The 17,098-nt window shown below is 36.2% G+C and overlaps 2 protein-coding genes across 9 annotated transcripts; one reads left to right on the forward strand and one right to left on the reverse strand.

Moving 5' to 3' along the window:
- Positions 1-246: 246 nt before the first annotated feature.
- Positions 247-13,150, reverse strand: LOC124176302 (ubiquitin carboxyl-terminal hydrolase 47). Of its 6 annotated transcripts, none has more exons than XM_046557409.1 (19): positions 13,037-13,150; positions 12,365-12,448; positions 11,898-11,948; positions 9,223-9,420; positions 8,849-9,107; positions 7,884-8,062; positions 7,582-7,756; positions 7,378-7,499; positions 7,068-7,261; positions 6,720-6,934; positions 6,369-6,592; positions 5,304-5,471; positions 4,836-5,217; positions 4,355-4,720; positions 3,831-4,271; positions 3,426-3,682; positions 2,935-3,297; positions 2,660-2,835; positions 247-1,853 (listed from the first exon to the last, which is right to left on the reverse strand). In XM_046557409.1, the coding sequence occupies exons 3-19, from the start codon at positions 11,913-11,915 to the stop codon at positions 1,703-1,705; spliced, it is 3,888 nt and encodes a 1,295-aa protein (XP_046413365.1). In that variant the 5' UTR covers positions 11,916-11,948; positions 12,365-12,448; positions 13,037-13,150; the 3' UTR covers positions 247-1,702. The 6 variants fall into 6 exon arrangements, with proteins under 6 accessions (XP_046413365.1, XP_046413366.1, XP_046413368.1 ...); XM_046557410.1 differs by lacking the exon at positions 13,037-13,150 and adding an exon at positions 12,841-12,858; XM_046557412.1 differs by lacking the exon at positions 11,898-11,948.
- On the forward strand, positions 13,145-17,090 carry LOC124176304 (E3 ubiquitin-protein ligase RFWD3-like). 3 transcript variants are annotated; one of them, XM_046557415.1, is made up of 3 exons: positions 13,145-14,479; positions 14,778-15,014; positions 15,281-17,090. In XM_046557415.1, exons 1-3 carry the CDS (start codon positions 14,470-14,472, stop codon positions 16,765-16,767), a joined length of 1,734 nt encoding a protein of 577 aa, XP_046413371.1. In that variant the 5' UTR covers positions 13,145-14,469; the 3' UTR covers positions 16,768-17,090. The 3 variants fall into 3 exon arrangements, with proteins under 3 accessions (XP_046413371.1, XP_046413373.1, XP_046413372.1); XM_046557417.1 differs by having other exon boundaries at positions 13,238-14,322; XM_046557416.1 differs by having other exon boundaries at positions 13,239-14,330.
- Positions 17,091-17,098: the final 8 nt, after the last annotated feature.

The raw sequence follows: 17,098 nt of genomic DNA on the forward strand, positions 1-17,098 counted from the left end.
GGTAAGAAGTCAAGAATAGGTCAAGCTTTGGGTCGCTGTTATGTTACCACAAGAAACACAGGGCAGTATTATAAGAGGTAAAACTCATTCAAGATTATTGAAACGAAGGCTGAATCAAAGCGATCGAAGACATTATATTTTAAAGAAACGGATATGTAACGTCAAAATATATCCGTCCTTTCAAGATACTAATTTCGCTTCATCATATAACGTACAGGTACAAGAATTATTTCACATTAATCTCAGATTTACAATAACAATGGGATTCAGAGAGACGTTTATACTTCGACGATCGTGTTGGACCAATTTTAATGTCGAGTTTTTTTTTTCTTAGTACATTACGCGGAAAGATAAAGGCCAATTGTCATTAATAAGTTATTTTTGAAAAACAGCATGCCGCTAATAATAAAATACATACCATGTCACACACACATGCGCACACACACACACACACACACACTACACACACACGTCATGAAACAGGTATTACAGGCTTACTTATTTCACAAATATTTACAGTTATACATACATATGTACCCTATATATATGAAAAACCAAAGATACTAAGAAGAAAGTTCTTCTCTCTTTGGGTGGCGTGCAAGCAATAACAATTGCCGGAGCTCTTATGCTCACTGCCTGTATGTAATTTGTACATGATAACGGCGCGATTGAAAAAATACAGATCTAATGTACAAGTTCCAGAATGAATAACATTGAAGATTATAATATGTATATTACATTTCAGCCAGAACAACAAAAAAAAAAATGTCGAGAGCTCAACTGCCATTTATGGTAAACGCCGATCAATAATTGGTACGCTGCTACAAACTCTGACAATCAAAAAAACTGAGAAGACATAGAGAATCGGTGAGTATTAAGGAAAAGTGGCAAGTTCGTAGGATCAGAAGGTCAGATAATACAAATACAATCTCTGGAATCAGGCTATTTACTGCCAGAGCCACAAACAAGTAATAAATATGAACAATCACTAACATAACAATTGTGAGATTATGAAACACGGTGACTTTCGGGGAGCTTGCAAAGTTGTAATGATAGATGATTAGAAAACAAATATTTTTATTCGCATTTTTATCTCTTTTTTTTTTTCTTTTTTTTTTACTAACAACTCATCACCGTCCTAAGAACTTTCCAAACCAGCATCATCAATACGTGAAGGTATTTTGTCGATTTATTAAATTGAATTTATCGCATCGTTGTGATAGGCATATTACTATACATAGTCCGTTCAATAATATTGAATTGAATTCGATAGCATCGACATAATAGGCTTACTATTATACATAGTCCGTTCAACTCTAACATCAGGAAAAAAGTAAATAATACCAATAGTAAAAATGTATATGAATGACAAAACTTGGATGTTAAACACTTTCAAGTATGAGACAAGTTTTTAAATGGTGATCTATATATATATATATAACAAATGCAAAACACGATCAAACTGCGGAACTGTAGTTCTTGCGACTTTTATTATACACATAGACCCACAATTTCGTATTAGAAAAAGTAATCGTATTATCGAATTTTTCCCTTGATATTAATCAGGTCTCTTAGGTACTGAACGGACTCTTGATATCGTGCTGAAACTGGGCACCAAAAATAAGTAAATCTGTTCAAACACGTTAGTTGAATCCTAGCTTACTGCAGCAGCGTATAATCAACATCAAATGCAGTTCGGGGATCATTTGGTGTCCAAATATATTTTTAGCGCTCGCTCTCGCCGCGGACTATAACTTGACGTCGACGAGAGTGACGTCAGACGCGAACTCTCTTTGCTTGCTATCTCCTTGAGCTCTTCGGAGCTCAACTGCTTAGGTTCTTCTCTGCTATCCCTGTAAAACATTACCATTTTTAGAATGTCTAAACGTTGATTCGTGTATGTATATACATCATATAAAAGGCTCTTTGTCAATTCGGCCACTTTTTCCAATAGCCAGTTCAATATTTTTTATACCTTTCGATATAAATCAGAACAACTTGAATAACTTGAACAGAAGAAAAATACCGATCCAAAGAGTACGTTTTAAATATTCTTTCTATATTTTATCATCATAAATTACTTAGAAATGAAAAAGTTAACAGATCAATAAAAAAAACTCTTCAAACTTGTTGATATAATTTTGCTGACCGTAATTTTTTTTATGGCACATAACTATGTAAATTTTCATTTCACAGCATAAATACCGGAATATTCCTGGAACTGGAGTATGAAATGGATAAAGTACTTTTTAACTCTTGTTAAAAAATAATCCTTCAGACAAACATTTCAGTATAAAATAATGTTCCAAAATTTTAGATTTTTCTGATATTGTGGATTTTCGAAGTATGTATTTTTAAAACGCTGGAGATATTTGTGATTTTATATCAGTTCCGCACAGCATTTTCAGTATTCTGTTCATGAAATGTCATTAATTATAAACGAAGTAAAATTCTACGTTCAGCTAAGTTCTGAAAACTAATTCAGCCCGCAAGAGTCATTTGTAAGTACGTATGTTGATAAATGAAATGAAATGCGGCTTACTTTCAATTGTATAAAATTCGAAACAGCGAAAAAAAACCATGGGTTACTTGCCGCGGAAAAACTCATGTTGACTTCATAAAGATTTTTCTAATAAAAAAATTCCTAAAATCAACAAACCTAAAGTACACAACTGAGCCGTCTTCAAGATTAAGTGGTAAGGTATCTATAGTTGTTGCTTGGTGATTCCAGTTTAGTTCACTTTGCACCTGAAGTACAGAGATATCACAGGGAAATGCGTTTCTACCCTTGGCTACCTCTATGTACTGCGCCGGTATATCTGATATCGAGGATAACTAAAACATAGTGGGTAATATATTTCGTTAGGAACCATTGGCATTCGTAACAGAAATGCGAAAATTAATCACCAACTGATAATTTCAATCTTGTCTCACCTTTTCTTTCAGTTCTTCAATGGACTTTCCATTCATCGTGATTTCTTCGAATGGAGTTAGTTGCATTTGGGAAGGTGACCACTTCCTCACAAACAGAACAACCTGGTTGTAATCTTTGACTGTCTCCTTGTCAGGTAGTTCTTGTACGAATAATTCGCATTGTGTATATAAACGTAATACTTCGAACTTTTCTTCGTCTAAACATACTTTTGACGCTGTCTTGTAATTTTTCCTCCTCAAACGACACTTTTCGTACGGTATGTCAATATTATACTTTCTTTTTATTTCAGCTAGAATTTCCTTCTTTGCCTGACCAACTGTCATTTCATTAGATACTATCCAATCGCACAAAAATTTAAACGGCTAAAAAATAAAACAAGCATTAAACAATGGTTCGACAAGATGCATACTTCTCGTTCTTTTTTCCTCGTTAATGCAAAAAATTAAAACACAAACAAGTCCTATTAAATCATAAAATTACAAAAACAAACCTCAGTGGAATGAATAAGTAGCTGGAACAGCTTGACTTTGAACTCTCCACTGCGTAAAGCACGTCCTAATTTCACACTGAGTCTCTCGCCGTCTTGATAACAACTTAATTGTTCAGTTAGTCTACTGCACTCTGTTTCCCCGGAGTCCGACGAGTGCCGGAAGACTTTGAAATACTCTACTGGAACACCCACGAGCGGCTCAAGGTCCTTCTTCAGGGTGCTCAACTGCATTCTCTTATCCACCAGTACTTTAAGTACTGTGAGGAAAATGAATGTCAAGCTTATTAAATCAGGTACACGAATAGCCCTATTCATCTTTCGCAATATATAAATGTCACGAGAAATTTCTTTATTCGAACAGTATCGAAGTTAGGCCGTATTTTACTCTAGAAATGTAATACCTACATTTTTGCGAATCTTCTGAGTGAGGAATAGCTTTGAAATAGTAATCAGATTCATCATCGATATCCCAATTTTCCATACGAGTCAATTTGGGTGGGGCGTAGTCAAAAACTATTCCTGAATTGGGGAATTGAGGTTCTACGCAATTAGTATAATCGGGAACATCCCCCATTAACGTTCGTTCACTATCACTCAGACTGCTATCCTCGCTGTTGCTCTGCTCAGGTGTATTCCAATCTTCGCCCTCTCCAAGCTGCGCAGAGGTATTAGTCTTCGGAGGTGTTTCCTCGATTCCGCAACTGGGTTTGGTTTGTTCGCTGTTCTTTGTCATCATCGTCTTCATCATGTCACCAAGAGATGATTTTATCGGACCATTCGCTATCGATTTTTCTTGCCCCTTGCGTGTCTCCTCGAGGGATGGAATATTCAAATCGTCTAATGTTTCTAAATGAAATATTTATTCACAAGATAATGGCAACTTCATTCTTCCGCAAAAAATTCAATAAAAATGGTTAATCTTAGCTTACCTTTGCTTGTGTCAGGTAACAATACGCGAAGGGAGATGATGTACTCGAAATTTTCAATAATCTTTTGGAGTTTAGATTCGTGGAAAGGTTTCGTTTCGTCTGTGTCCAAAGCTGTGGCAACGAAAATTTTATTCGGACCATAAAATCCCTCAGATTGAAGCATATTGTCATCTTTATCTAGCAACCGGCTGTCTGAAGGATATTTTTGTAGGACTAATTTTATCTGCTTGGCATCCAATTTTAACAGTTTTGACAACTCGAGTTTGTATTCTCTGATGGTCTGAGTTAATAAACCTCGCACACTTATCGGACCGTCAACAACTTCTTCTTTATCAATATCAACAACAAATACTTTCGTTGCAACACCTGGAATAGAATAGAATCTCTTGAAATATTTAGGTTGAAAAAATGTAGTAGAAATAAAAGTCAAATATCTGATACATTGCATCTTCCTTTTATCTATCTTGTCGGAAAAACTCACCTCCTGGCAAATAAGTCTCAAACTGCTCGTCCTTCCGACGTATTTGAAGCAGGAGATCGAACCGGCTGTTATTACGCCAAATGTCACCGATCGGTTCCATCAACTCGGATCCTTCCCAGCTTCGTTCGATCAAATCTTCGTTATGATCGTAACTAACTAATCGACATTGATCTAGCTTTACTATTCCTTCTAAACCAAGCCTTCTGTGAGCCACCTCTGTCGTTTCTTGTAACGTTTCATCTTGCAATACGTAAAGTTTTGCATCTGTGAGCCTGCCCTCTTCCGGGTGATGACAATACACTTTAAGCTTGCACATAGACATCTGTTTTTCTCTGTTCTTTCGGTCGTTTTCTTCACTTTCTTTCATTTTCTTCAAAAGATCCTGATTGAGATTTTGTAAATAAAAAGATTTCAACAACGTGATAATATTCTGCCAGTAGCTAAAAATCTATTAGATTCACAATGTACCTGTATGTGTTTGGGAAAGTTTACTGCTTGCATCGGCAGCTTGTTACGATGTGGATCTATTTGTCTATACATAAGCATATAAGCATTTGTACTGCTGCTGTATGCTCCACTATAATAAGCTCGAGTAGGTCCACCACCATATGTCTTTTGAATATCGTCATAAGTTATCTGCAAATAAATTAATCCGTGTATGTTATTAAGGAGGTATGTACGAGTAGACAGCTCAAAATCTTGGTAGATTCTTGGACTTTATACCTCGACAACTAATTATTTGATTTGATTTGGGTCTGTTTTCTTCAAAACTATTTAGATCAAGCTTCAATTCCATATTTTTTTTATTAGTATCAATTAACAGGTAGCATTGTTCTTGAGAATAATGTCAACCAGTTTGTTTGGTGACCACAGTACTTCCAAAACAGCTCAACTGATTCACTTTAAATTTGAAGACGAGTCGAATGATTGATTTAAAATTCGGAGACACTTTTCTTGAATTGTTCATTTTCTTTGCCGCGATCTAAGTTTTCTTATCATATCCTTAGTTACTTAAATAAAAAATTCGTAAATTTTGTACGACAAATATAACTTTTGTTAGAGAAAAAAAAAAATATCGGATCGTAACAGAGAGGATAAATTATCTAATAATACTGTCTCCAAATTTTAAATCAATCATTCAAGCCGTTTTCGAGATATTGTGAGCATCTCAAAAAATGTCACGGAGCGAACTGGTTGGCGTTATTATCAATAACAATGATTCCTATTAATTGAGTCTAGTAAAGAAAATATGTAAATGAAGTTTGATCTACGCACTTTTGAAGAAAACAAATCCATATCGAATTGAATATTTGGTTGTCAGAGATACGAGATTGAAAAATTCACCCACTTTTTCAGCCGTCTACTCATATGTACCGTTTCAAACCAATCAAACGACACTACATAAAAATTAATGAGATTGGCAAAAATATTTGATAAAACGAATAAGACCTGCTAACATACATCAATTGTTAACATTTTTATTTTGCCGTTTTGCTAGTCAAGATAATTTTCGTAATAAAATAAAGCTCTTACCCTCGTGACACTCTGATCATTAAAGCAAAACCATTCTTGAGTCATGAGATCTTTGATATACGCGTAGTAATGACCCCCGCTTGCACTCCCACTGTGAATCATGATGGAGAAGAGTTCGTACTGATATGGACCTTTATCAATTGCACGATTTCCAGAATTCTTTTCATTTTCATGATTGTGATTGCTGCAACTTGAGGTTGAGGGTCCATTGCTTACATCTATACCTGTCAACGTAAGAAGGTGAATATTATTTATCAAATTGAATGAATTGACATTTCGAAAAACAATTTAGGCAAAAATAGTTTACTTTTCGCAAGAGTGGAAAGAAAAAATGTATGATTTCATTTGTACCTTCATCATCATCTTGATCGTGATTTGTAGATTGATTAGTACTTGCACTGCTGTTATCACACGGGGGACATTCGTCGTCTAATGTTCCACTGTCTGTCGTTGAACTATCATCACACTTTACTCCAACGCCAGTGTCCTCCTCTCTACCTGGAGACTCGTGAGCAGATGTTGATGCGACAAAGGAATTGAGATTTAAAACATCGGGAAACGTTACCCTGTTACATAAGTATATAAGCATTACATATTGTAGCAATATGTGACGATCGGTATAGCAGAGAACTGAAGACAAACAAAAAAAGAGTTAAAGAAATCCAAATCTTAAGAAATTCAATTCAAGACGAGACTTACTTATCATTCAGCTTGATTCTGTGGAGAGTATTGTAGTCAAAGTCAAATCGCTTCAAATGTAATGTAAGAAGGTACGGAAATTTTGAAAATTTCAACCCCTTATGTGCGTTACATTTTTTGTTACACTTTTCACAATGATACTGATTTGTCCCGTCCAGTGTTTCAGGTTGCACAAACGCTCGCAAGGCTTCCTCCTGTAGAAGAATCACAAATATTTTAATATAATGTGAATTGCCGTCCAAAACAGTGATAGTACACTAAAAAATCTCCAGTATCGTGATTTTGTGGCCTGAAATTGAAGCATGCTCACCACGCTATTGTACGCGACATTGCTGCCGAATGGCCGAACAGGTAAAGGAATGTCCAGAAAAGTATCCTCTCTAGACTTTTCAGTACTACATTCTAGGCACTTTACATAGTCGATCATCTTTCCTGTTGAATAATGATCAGCGTGTCAGTGGTAAATATCATGTATAATTTTATTACAAAGGTATTCGTTGACTAAAAAGTATACCTTCGTAAAGCCTATTGATCAGGTCAGCCTGCTGTGTGTTTTTAAACTTCTGTTCCAGGGCATCAAACATCACTCGGCACAACTCTTGTATATCGTGCTGTTGCCATGCTTCCGTTGAGTCCCAACCAAAGCTTTTCGTTAAAGAAGTAGTCTCCACTGCAGGCTTTGTTGACGTCTACTCGGCAGATGTAAATCATAGCATTAATGAAATTTGAAATACATGATTTTCTTTCGAACTATACAGAATATTCTAGAATATCTATTTGCATCCCTAATTTATAATCTGATTTATGAAAACTGACCTGCAAATTTAGAAATAATTTCTGCAGTTGATATGGAATACTTTTGGCCTCATCTTTCTCTGAACCATCGACGTATTCCCAGTTGTACAAAGCATTCCTAAACTCTGGGGTCATGTAGAGGGCTTGCAAAAGGCTGTTTAGGTAACACGTCATTGCCTGATTCACCAGACCGACGTAACCTAGAAGATTACAGCTGTTTGGTCAAGTGAATTATTACAGAGGAGTCGTTTAATCAGTGTCTAATCATTTCGATATACAAAAGCAACTGGTAAAGTAAAGTTTGAACCAGTTTTTTAGAAAGCAAAGTTGATCAATCCTAACATTGAATAGTTTGCATAACGGAAAAGAGTTGTATGTAGTATATTATACTAGTTATAAAGGATTGTGAGCATTGAAGAACAAAATTTGAGAAAAACGTTACGGTCCAAGATAATTTTTCCAATCATATCATGTTGAATTTTTTACATGTAAATGAATAACTCATTGAAATGTTAGCATCATGCTGCATAATTGGCTTCATATATCTAAATTTGAGTAATTGTGTCTCCTATAACCGGATTACAAAATATATGCTGTCAAATGGCGGAACAGGCAGGTTCAAAGTGTCATCCAAGTAAATGTACAGTCGAAATTATCATAGTAATACCTTGACTATTAACTTTCCCCCTTCTACGTCCTAGAAGAATGATCAAAATTCAAAATTACTAGATGAAAAATAAATTACAATGTAATTGATGATGATATTTGTAGTCTCTCTATCGAGCTCAAAGTCAACCACTTTCTCTGTATTGAAGCAGCAAAAACTGAAACGTCTGCTCTATTTATCAATAAAATTTAATCAGAATAATGATAATCAGCCATATTTCGTGATAGAATAAAATGAGTTGAACGTGAAAAAAGCTTCCTTTCATTGCCTCGTTGCGACGAAATTTACTCTGAAGTATCGCAAGGTGCATCAAACTTACTAGTCTCAGGCTTGATGACACTTTTATGATTAAAAGTGAACTCCTGGATTTGTGACTGGAATGCTGGAGCTGGTCGGTTGTAATCTCCAGAGGATGGACTAAACAGTGGAGTCTTGATGGATGAAATAGTTCTGTTGGCCGCTGCATCCTTTGAAGCGTGGCGAGAAACGTCACTCACGACCAGTGTGTACTTTGTCTCGTTACTAAAATTCAATCCAATTTCCATCAGGTTTTTTTCCTTTACTTCGTTTAGCTCGACCTGAAGGCATAAAAAAAGAACATACATTTACATATATTGGAGAGAAGTCAATTCACAGTATTCAAAGTTTTTGGTTCAAAGCGAAAAGAACACGGATGAAAATAAACCGACTGACCACTTCACCACGTGCACTTTGTAGCACCAGCTCAAAGCTGTCCACATCGTAGGAATAATGTTGAGCTACATAGTTGAAGATATCAATAACTGTCGTCGATGGGTGAAGAGAAAGCTTAAACTTTGGCTGGGCATCTCGTGAAGTGCAATCACGAACTACGCACTCCACACCACAGTCTTCGACGGCACACACCATAGCCTGTGAATGTATAATATAGGTTTAGTCGCAGGCACATTTCGTGCGTTTATTCTTAGTTTCAATTTTACTCAACTTATAATATTACCGCAATGCTAGTCAGTGCGAAGTGAATTTGAAATCTACCACAAGCATTCGGCGGCACCTTGACTATTTCGTTATATTAAGTTACACGATAAAATGTATTTTTGTATGAAAATAAAAATAGATCTTTCTCGTATGCGAGGAATGAACACTTTCCAGTCTTTCTAAAGATTTTGAAACACGACTGGGTGGCAATTGATATACATAATTCAATATCACATTTTAACCAATAACCATTTCACTTAATTTAGGGTTAATCAAAGCAATACGTGTACCAGACAGAATAACTATTTGTTAAAACTGCAAACAAATTAGAACATAATTTTATCATCCAAGCAACATAATTAAAGTATTTCGTGAAAAAAAAAGATGATGAAGTAATTCTAATTAAACTGCGGACGTAAAATAACTATTTGCAGGAACAATGTGAAGTTATAAATTCCGGTTTAAATATAGAACTACTTCCCAAGACAACAAGTCGCAAGGATCACAATGCGGATGGGAACTTTCAAGTTTCTAAGAAAAGCACCGAAAGCACACAGTCGCATGTTTAACTGGCACAAACGAATAAATAGTTCACAATGATATTTACTGATTCTAAGATTAATTGGAAGAACTTATTAACAGATTTCAGGCAGACAAAATTTGGCAGCTCGCCATGGTGAAGGTAGAAAATCAGCGAGATCTGTGTGATGGAGTGGGATATCGCTGCTCTGCAGAGCAAGGTAGACTACAGGAGCCTATACACCCTGCAGCTATATTTAGCCGATCTAAACCAAGAGTTTGAAAATGGCTCTCTTCTCTGAGATCACTACCACCTCCCCTTCACATATTTACACTGCGCATTGCTTTTACTCGCCTTCACAAGCACACTAATACCTAAGCCTCTCTTACACTGTTGTTGGATAGTTGTTTTTCGAGTTGTGTAATCGTCCTCATCGTCACCCCAAACTTTCCGCACTATGTATATTTATCTTGGCTAATATGTATATTTCTGTACATACATATTGACGAGATAATTATCTGGGAATATGAGGGCAAACTGATTTGCAATGCCTGTGACGAGTCTTTGTTCATTTTGCATCAAATTTTTTCATTAAAATCAATAAATCGGATGGAAAAGGAATATTATCGGTGGAAATGGAGAAGAATAAAACCTTTGCATGCATGTCAGTACCTGATATTTGCAATTTTCTTAAAGACAACAGGATGGTGCGAAATTCTGTTACAGAAGTTATCAGCCCTGGATACAGTGAAATCTGTTTTTTTTCTTCATATGCTATAGGTTCAAAATCACAACCGATGAACACAGACACATTACTGATTAGTTACAAGGATGGTAAAATTATGAAAAATACTACAGTGAAAATCAATTTAATAAACTATGTCTGCTACTAGTGGAGTCGGATCTGCATTTCCGAACTCGGAATTCGATATCTTGAAAATCATTGAGCCGGTTGGGCTCAAATTCACGGATTAACTGATTATCGGCATTATCTGAATACACTTACTGTAAACATGAGAATCTGATAATGTACGTCGGTTACTGATAGATAAAATACCGAAGAGTTTTGATAAGATCGAATTTCAATATTTTGAAAATTCATATCTTACATATCTGTATTGATTCATTGGAATTATCTCATTCCTTTGCAAATTCAAACTTCTGATGGAAGTCTTTTATAAACAAGCAACTTTTCTAAGCTGTTAACTTTTCTTTCTAGTAAAGTACTCTGAATAAGAGACCCGTACTATAATTTGCTGAAGGGAGATTATTTCATTTCGCCGTAAGTTTTCCTAACAACAACTGATGACATAGAAACTGAAAAATCAAGTACTAGCATTTTAGAATAGTTAAATTGCTACATTGTCGTCGAAAAAGTGTAACAGAGGCATGAGCATATAACTATTTTCATGCAGATACGCTACAAGGATTGCCACAAAACTCAAGGCACCGATTTCCAGACTGCCAACACTCCGTCACAAAAATTAAATCCTCCTGTTACATAAAAAAATTTTGCACAAATTGTAAAATTACTTGATAAATTTCTGTTTGCAAGGTTTTCAAACCCTCTTAATATACGTTTTTGTTAATAACGTTTTCTTGACTCTTTTCTCATATAAAAACAGGAAATAATATCTGCTTTCTCAATTTTGTAATGCGAAATCATCTGTAGAAGGTTGTTGAAATCTAAATTTATGTAAATAATGTTTGAAAAACAGTATCAAGTGGTTATATTTTCTCTTAAACTGAATTTCAGTGGATTTAGTGGAAGTCTTGAGCAACTGGTCAATAGTGTAAATGAAATTTTCATTTCTTTTTCTTTTACGACATGTAAATAAGTATGGAAGATGTGACAAGATTTTCAAATATCCCGTAGTTAATTACTACTTACATCAAAATCCACGGTCATCCTTGTGATGTAATAAATACGTCATATAGGTATCTACAATAAATTCGTGCTATTGAATTATTAGGTACACAAAAATAGGTGATAACAAGCAAACGAAATACAGAAAACAAGTACAAAAATACATACTTCAATGTTTAATCGCTCAAAAATCTAATCTCGAATTACATACCACCAAATAAATAGCCAAATAGTAACCATCAAATAAATGCACAGGACATTAAATGATTATGAAAAAGCAAAATTTCTAGGTCTCTTACTTCCAACACTCAACTCTGAAATCTAGGGACAATCATCGCAATTGGATACCTTTCGATGGCTATTCGAATCTCCTGTCTCGATCGACGGCAACAAAAGAATCTCGTCACATTGCTAACAGGTTATGGAGGAGAGTGAACATGCTTTACAGTGCTTACTTTTACTGAAAACGTTTCAAAGAAGGCAAATCTCACCTAGTCTTTCCTTTCTCTCTTGGTGATAGTGAAAATATTTGAATCGATTTCAACCTTTGGTAATGCGCTGAAGCTGCTTGAGATCTGTAGGAAGAGAAAAAGGAAAAAACCAACAAGGTTACGTCGAATGTATGTAGATATATACGTCATGGTAGTTGGCAAGTAGGGGCTGCTAATTTATTTTTACGTTAAGTGAATAAATAAATATTAAAAATAATGAAGGAAATCTGAAGGCGTGAGATCGGGGAGATTGCGTGCCAGTAGAACAAGTGAGCAAAAGTAGATTCGACGTTGTGAAGACGCCGGTATTTATATTCCTTCAAATCAAATTCCGTATAACTAGTCTTACGTAATTAGGCAGATGTGGTGAAAAAAAAATTACGTATTCGTACAGCAAGGTGAGTTTGAAAATGAAATGAAAAGAATTTGAGAAAAAAGAAAAGGAGGTAATAGAGTAACGAGAAAATGTTTATTACAAAGTTTCTCTCAAATGGCTGAACAACCGACGTCAGAAATATGCGTCCTGAACATGATTTTACCGTGAAGTTATGTAACTATTTAAAATGAGAAAATCTTTATACTCGGTAAAAATAATTGCGCAGTGAGTCCTATTGCGAGGAATACGTTTTTACGCTTGCACCGAGTATAAACTATCGTCAAAAAATCACTTACCGAATTCACTGACACATGTGTAGCAATCACGTTACGCCATATTTCTTTTTTTTTAATTTAATTTTTTCTTTTCATGGCCTAGCAAGTCCGTGGACCTAGCTTTGATCAAGCTACCACGGAACAAGCATTGACTACAAATTGTTGAGATAACCGCTTCGAGTCACGCTTTTTGAAGTTCGGTAAGATACTATATGAAGTTAGCCGGCGATCTTTGAATTTGTTAAAAATGCATTCCGGGAACCTCTTAAATGATTCGCAGATATTGCAAAATCGCAGAATTTCCAAAGAATCCATGTGACAAATAACTTTGCGTAACCAGTCCGCGGGTAAGTGGGTCTCAGTGGGCCCTGGGTAGGCCCGGGGCCATAAGAAACCGTGTTGGTGATACGGTAGCTTTTTCATCGGCGAGAGCCATTTAGCACGCAATCCCAAAAGACACAAAACCCAGTTTTCAGTAATCGTCTAAGCACAAATGAGCCAGCCTTGAGTAATTCAAAAGTTCGTTCTGTTCACAAATAATTTACCAACTATATTTTATTACAATCAATTGTGGCTTATTATGACTTCGCAAAACATACGATTCCCAGAGAGCTCGATAGAAAAAAGTCGAAAGCCATGCAAAGCGTACATTTATAGAAGGAAATTAAAAATAGCAAGGATCATGGTGTTGACTGAAGAATATATTTGCAAGCGATGCAAAGTTTATGTAAAAACACTTCTTTGCAGCATAGTTGCGAGCGTACAACTCAATAAAAAGGGAAAGAACCCTGCATTCTGGTGTTGTAACATTCTAACGAGACGCTCTTCTAACGATTATTCATATCCCGCAAGTTTTCTCTTACAACGTTCGAACAAAGTGTAAAGTTGTGAAAAAGAATATTATTGTTAAAAGTTGCAAGATGCAAACTGTAAAATTCTGAAAGTCCTAAAATTTAAGGTTGTCAAAAATTAGCGCCAATATTCGAAGTAGATTCAATGAGTGGCCAATCAACGTGATCATCGCGATACTCTACCTACAATTATTGGAGGCAGATTCGACCGCCATTAACCGCCATCGGTTGCTGACACTCAAGGATATTTAATTAACACAGGCTGTTAGCCAAATACCGATTGATGTTGAAAGACGCGTTGACTGTTTACCGATGAGATTAAGCAGATTGAGAAGATTTCCGATTTCCCGTTTGTTCTCACTAGGACACCGACCCTAACAGAACGGAGCGTAAATAAGTGAGCACTCCAAAGGAGTGAAACCAAGTCATAAGTCCTTTGGCAACATCAATGGTTCGGTAAAAAAGTATAAACGTGATATTTTTCCAATTACCTACTATGGTCACCGCTTTTTTGTTGTTAATTTCAAGTTTCAACCATTGCTAATCCCGCATTGCACCCTCATCTCTTCTTCTAAATGTATAACCTGTCCGACTTCGTTAAAAATGGAAAACAGTGAGTTGATTTTTATCTTTCTCTTTCCGTTTCCAAGGAATAAGCCCTTTAAATTTACCGTTAACCGTTTACCCCACATCTGATACTGTTTTCTGCCTCATTTATATGCTTTAATTTGTTTCACCCTGTCTTGTCAGCAAACGATTAACCATCGATTAAATTACTATTCACAGACACAGTTGATCAGAAAATGGCAAAGATTTTGAGGAAACACTTGCACGCAGCTATCATTCAACATCGAGCTTGATGTACACTTATAATCCAATTCTTATTATTAATTGAATATTGATTATGTTAGATGAAGAAGAGATGGAGGTTCAAGAAGCAGATGAGCCAGTAATCCTGGCTCCTGATAATCGTGTCAACACTCCTATACGGGAAGTGGTACACATATCAGAACCAGAGACAGACCAAGAAGCTCAGGTTATTGAGCATAGTGAACCAGTAATCTTTCGATCTGTACAAGGGGAAGAGAATGTACCAATTTTCCAAAAACCACAAGCAAACAACAATAACGAAGAGCTTCTCGAAATTGGTGAGTTATTTAGTAATATTCAAAGGTGCAGTAAGCACTTACATATTGTTTCATCATAGTATCAAGTCATGTTTCCTTTGACATCTCAAAGTCATATGAAATATTTGACATTGATTCAAGGTCCAGATAATTATAGCCCCTATTTGATGTTTCGGATCTCTTTGGGACCGTAATTGCTTCTTGCAAAACAAACTAGTATTAACAGTTACCGTTGATCTACCTAAGATAATTCAAATATATCTCAATGGACAAAACTCATTTTATAGGAAACAAAAGAAAAGACCCAGGCTCGGATGAGGAGGCAGACCTAGATTCGGGTCAATCATGTCCGATTTGCATGGATCTGTGGAACAACTCTGGAGAACATCGTCTCTGTTCTTTACGCTGTGGACATCTGTTTGGATATAGTTGTATTCAGCGTTGGTTACAAACTGGATGTAACGCAGGAGCGCGTCGATGTCCTCAGTGCAATCACAAGGCTTCGGCTAAGGATATACGCGTATTGTATGTCAAAAAGTTATCAGCAGTTGATACTAGTGAAGCGGACAAACTGAAAGTAGAATTAAGCAAAGTTACAGCAGAGAAAAGTCGGCTGCAGATGGAACTGGAAAGGTACATAATACGGCAGAAATTATTCGACCAACAGCTGGCTGGTATGAAGCAGCGAATATTAGAACTTGAAAGTCAGCAACTGCAAATGGGAAAGGAATATCAATCGAGCCTACAGCACTCAAATTCGCAACCAATGTTAAAGAAATTTCATCTTGAACGATCGATTGACATTTGTAAAGATGGCGGGTGCAGAGTTCTTGCCTATAATGCGTGGTACCAGACCTTAGTCATATCACAAAAATCCACAAATGCCTTATTTTCTGGGTATGGAATAAAAAAAATTGATTCCAGAGAATTTCGATCTCGACAATTCGTCTTCCTGCATTCTCAGGCCATCAGAGACGTGTCGTTCAATCCTTACATAAACGAAATACTCCTTAGTGTTGGATTCGACAAGTGTGCAAAGTTGATGGACATCCACAATAATACAGTGGTTCACAATTATCAGACGGATTCTCAGCTATGGAGCTGTTGTTGGGCCGGTAATAATCACAATGTCTTTTTGGCCGGTGCCCAAGACGGTTCTGTCAGACAATTCGATATTAGACAAACGGCTGGCCCAATCAGCAAAATAGACGGACCAGGAGACAGATCACCGGTCGTCGCTTTAGCAAAGGTTGCACCAGCTTACGACAGTGGAATACCGGCTGGAGGGTTCATAGCTTGTCGCCTGAATAGTTGTTTCGCATACGAAAGCAAAGATGCGGAGTTTACAGGCAAGCAAATGTTTCTTGAAGGGCCGTTTGTGTCAGTTTGCTACGATTCCGAAAGCAAACATGTCGTGGTTTCGTCTCGCCCAAACTCCAGGCAACCGCAGGCAAGGCATACTGTTTGTACAATTGAAAAAGGTACCGAGGATATAATCGTTTGCAATATCGTTCACACTTTCCAAGGTGGAAATTCACAGAAATTACTTTCTAGACCGTGTCAGATAAAGACTGAAAATGACACGCTTCTAGCCGCTCATCAAGAAGCTACCAGCTCTATACCAATTTGGAGCATATCAACTGGTAAACAGATCTATAATCTTCCTGTTTCTGATCCTGTGATAGACTTCTGCGCCTTTAATACTAAAAACAATGACCTCTTTCTAGCAACGCTCTCTCAAAAGAAACTAAGGGCATATAAATATGGTAATTGATTATTTGTAAGATAAATGCATACAGACGTTGACGTCAAGTGTTATTAAGGAATAGCATGATGTAAAATCATAATCGAATGTGTTTTATTTACTAGTGAAATAGAAAGTGAAAAAAACTTGTTTAAACTATACAATATGTCATATACGTGTGTGTAATTAAATTTATGTGATACCGATTATTGTAGCGTAAGTATTTTGTATCGAATAAAAAAATTTTCTTTATAGATTAGGCACATTTTTTAAGAGTGCTATAAGCCCTGTTTTTAAATATTGACCGAATAATTTTTTTACTTCCAGTAATTCAAAACTGTATACTATTTATATTTTTCCA

The sequence above is a fragment of the Neodiprion fabricii genome, chromosome 2 (genome assembly GCF_021155785.1).
Source record: "Neodiprion fabricii isolate iyNeoFabr1 chromosome 2, iyNeoFabr1.1, whole genome shotgun sequence".
Taxonomy (NCBI): Eukaryota; Metazoa; Arthropoda; class Insecta; order Hymenoptera; family Diprionidae; genus Neodiprion; species Neodiprion fabricii.